We start from the raw sequence: 3,588 nt of genomic DNA on the forward strand, positions 1-3,588 counted from the left end.
TCGGTCTTGAATGTATTCTTTGGCCTATCTCTCATTCAAGCTTTAGTAGTGGGTGAAGTGGAATGAAATAATTTTTCATTTTGAGATGTATTTCTTTAAGGAAAATTCACCTCCCATTAAATCATCATCTTTTGGAAAGACTGAGCTTATACTAACTATCTTTTTATGACATGAAATATCTTTAATATGGAATTTAATTCTTCTTTAATCCTGCTGCTTCTGTCTCTGTCATATTTACTGAAAACCTGTAAGAATTTCTGAATTTACACTTAAGTCACAAGGAAAACCTGAAACCCAGATGTAAGAAACCTGTGAGCGAGCTTTTGGTGGAAAACGAAAAACTGTTGAGGTCTAAACTTGTGCAGTTGATCCTGGCACCATACTATTGTCTGGATTTAATTTTCTTCTCCTTCCACCACTTTCTTGTGTCACATTCAGAACACATATTGTCTTTAATTTGGGGAAATGCTGTGTCAGGTGTATACATAGAGCTACAGAACACAATACCATTACTGATATATTCTGCAGCGCTATTGCTTTTTACTATTGTTATTGGTTGTGGGGGTATAAGGACTTTTGTATGACTCCTATTAATTTGGTTACCCTACTTAACACAAAAAATTGTTTTAATGTTCTTTTTAATTACTTATATGCATAGAGTAATGAAAATTTTTACTTGCTTTAAACAGACACTGAATTTGCAAGCACATGATCCTTTCTTGTAGTGAGATTGTTATTGCTATAAGGATCTGCCTATCTGGCTCTGACAGCAGAACTAAAGACAGATGAAAAAAAAAAAAAGCTTCTACTTTAGACTTCTTATTACCATTATACTCGGTTATATTTTTAGTGTTCTTTCATTTCAGTTCTAATATTTTTGTATTATTCAATGTTTTTTTTCCTCAAAAATTCATAGTTGCTTTATTTTTTTTACTCAGCCAGAGACATACATTCCAGGCTGCATGGCACATACTTCAGTTAATGATCTTAGAGGAGATATACAGCAGAGTGCAGAAGATCACATTTGTGCTAAACTGCATGCAGAACATAACATTAGTTGTGTCTTAAAGTGTTATAATATATGTATTGTTTTGTTTGGAATCATGGCAGAACAGAGATTACTCTGTATACATTTGCCAAAAAGACAAAGATTAACTGATCCACAGCAAAAGAAAAACTTCTATGTAGAAATTTTATAGGGAAAACTATAATTTACTTTGTCTTCTACTTTCCTCAAGATTTTTTTTTGTCATTTTGTGTATAAATTTTAAAGACATAGTATTTATATTGAATTATGAATGCTATGGCCCAACTAAATTCTATGCATATACGGGGATATCCCTAAACTGCTAGCCTTGTCTTCTTAGCTATCCAATCCCTTGAGAAAGCCAATTTTCTTTCATGTCTGAACAAAAGAAAAATGTACTATTAAAATGCTATTCAGAAGTTATAAAAACTGCAAGTGGAGCAGCCGGCTAACAGCACCTTCAATGTATTCTTTGGGACACTGGGGTCACATTAATTTTTTTGTGTGTGTGATGTCCATCGCATGTGCAAATTAGCATTACAAGTACCATAATCTATCTTATGTGAAAGTGTCCTTTCCCATGAGTATACACATGCTACTATAGCTTTGTATAATTTAAAAGTCTGCTAATTCAGTGTTTTTCTTTTGCTAACTTTACGTGACATTTGTTTGTGACACCTGATAGAATAAATTAATATAGCTGACAAGATTCTAAAATAGTTTATTTTTATGAAATGGAAAGGAAGACATGTAATTTAAAAAAAACAAACACTCAAGCAGTTGCTGATGGATCAGTTAGTCCAAATAAATAATTTTCTGAGCCTGTATCAGCTGAGAGAGACAAAGAAAGATAATTTAATTCCCATCTTTATCAAAAATGTTGTCTAACTCTTATAGGGACTCTGGATTCTGAAAAGTTTTCAACTAGGAAAAGGTTTTCATTAACTACACCTGTTGTCATGGCAGTTGAAGTGATATGTTAGACTTCTGAAGCATATATTTCTAAATTTACTGTATAATAATTTTTTCTGCACTTGTAGAATAAAGAATTTATGTTGCTTTTTCAGAACACTAGCAATTATAATCTTAATTCACAAGATTTTACCTTATATTAAAATGTACCTGTTTGCTCTCATATCTCTCTTGCAAACTGAAGTAGATGAAACTAAGACATCTTTGTAGCATCTCTTGCAGGTCCTTTATGTATAAGATGTCTTTAACTTACCTCCACAGTTTACCATGGAATCTACCCAGAAATCCTGTAGTTATCCATAAGAGTTAGGGACATCCATCTGAAAACCTCTTCTATGCCCAATGTGGGTAGTTGGAGCTTCACTGTTCAGTGACAATATGTAAGCAAGGAGTCCACCATCAGTATGATCAAAGGTGAAAGACTTAGCCTTCAATAGATTGTTAGTTAGGACATAATTATAGCTTGACAGTAAAGTACACCATTTTTGAATTCAAAAGAAATAATTTCTTCGCTTTGTGTTGTGCCAACGTGTGAAAGTCACCAGTGTACATTTCTGTTCTGCTAAGTGAAAGCATGGCTTATTTAACTTTGGTTAACAGATACCCAAGGATGCATACCTAGTTTAAGGTATGGGGAGCAAATATGCCTGTTTTTTTGTGCTTATACTGCTGGCATTCTTGAAGTGTTTCCATCCTGATGGAATGATAAGGTTGAGGTTATGCGTTAGGAGCCTACATGACTTGTAAAGCAGATACAAGTTTTCCAGAAATGAGCTCTGTACCTGTGCTTGATGCGTCCCTGCCAGTGACATCTGGGACAAACTGCACTGCCTACTAAGACCTGAGGTGTCAACATGCAAACCCCAGCAAATTGAACCCTGCTTATTCTCTTTTCACATCACACCAGTTGGTACTGCAGATACAGCCAAAGTAATAATCTAATAATGGAAGTGAACCAAGTTACATCTTCATATAGAAAGTCTTCATTTTATCCTGTTGAAACTCTCTATCTCTTTGTTTCAAATTTAATTTAAAAGTAGCTATAGGAGAAATTGCAGTAATCCTCTCAAAATACTGAGGGGAAACATTAAGAAGGTAATGGAAAATAGCCGGAATGTGTGCCCAGTTCACCTGCTGTAGCACTGGTACTTATTATTTACATCAACCCTGTAGCATCTAGAGTAAGGCATAACTGATTTTTTAAATATTCTTGAATTTCAGATTTCTGCCATTTTCTTCATATCATAAAAATGAGAAGTATGAACCATTAATTACTAGGTCAGGCAAATATGGCCAAGAAGCTTATGGAATTAAACATTTTCGAGAAGTACAGCCTAAGAAGTGGGTAGCAGACAAGGTAAGTCACTGCAAAAATTAAAGAATGCTTTACTCTTTTAGATTGTTACTGTATTAGGACTAAGTGAATTTGGGCCTGATCCAGAGATTATGGAATCCAATAGGAATCTCTGGCATATTATAAAATCACATAGAGCTGATGTGATGAGATGCCAGGCTTCCACAACTTCCTTTCTGGTAAGTTCAATTTGAGGAAATTCAACATCTCTCCAACTCTCAAGATAAGGATTTAA

At 34.3% G+C, this 3,588-nt stretch overlaps 1 protein-coding gene across 1 annotated transcript in view; it reads left to right on the forward strand.

Annotated features, from left to right (window-relative positions):
- Positions 1 to 3,356, forward strand: part of SPATA17 (spermatogenesis associated 17) — a gene marked incomplete at both ends in the record, with an annotated part of 54,443 nt that extends 51,087 nt beyond the window's left edge. Inside the window, one exon of the mRNA XM_010190832.1 lies at positions 3,221 to 3,356. Within this exon, the coding sequence (XP_010189134.1) occupies positions 3,221 to 3,356 (136 nt within the window). The remainder of the gene's footprint in view (positions 1 to 3,220) is intronic.
- Positions 3,357 to 3,588: the final 232 nt, after the last annotated feature.

This window comes from Mesitornis unicolor, unplaced genomic scaffold (genome assembly GCF_000695765.1).
Source record: "Mesitornis unicolor isolate BGI_N332 unplaced genomic scaffold, ASM69576v1 scaffold6568, whole genome shotgun sequence".
Taxonomy (NCBI): Eukaryota; Metazoa; Chordata; class Aves; order Mesitornithiformes; family Mesitornithidae; genus Mesitornis; species Mesitornis unicolor.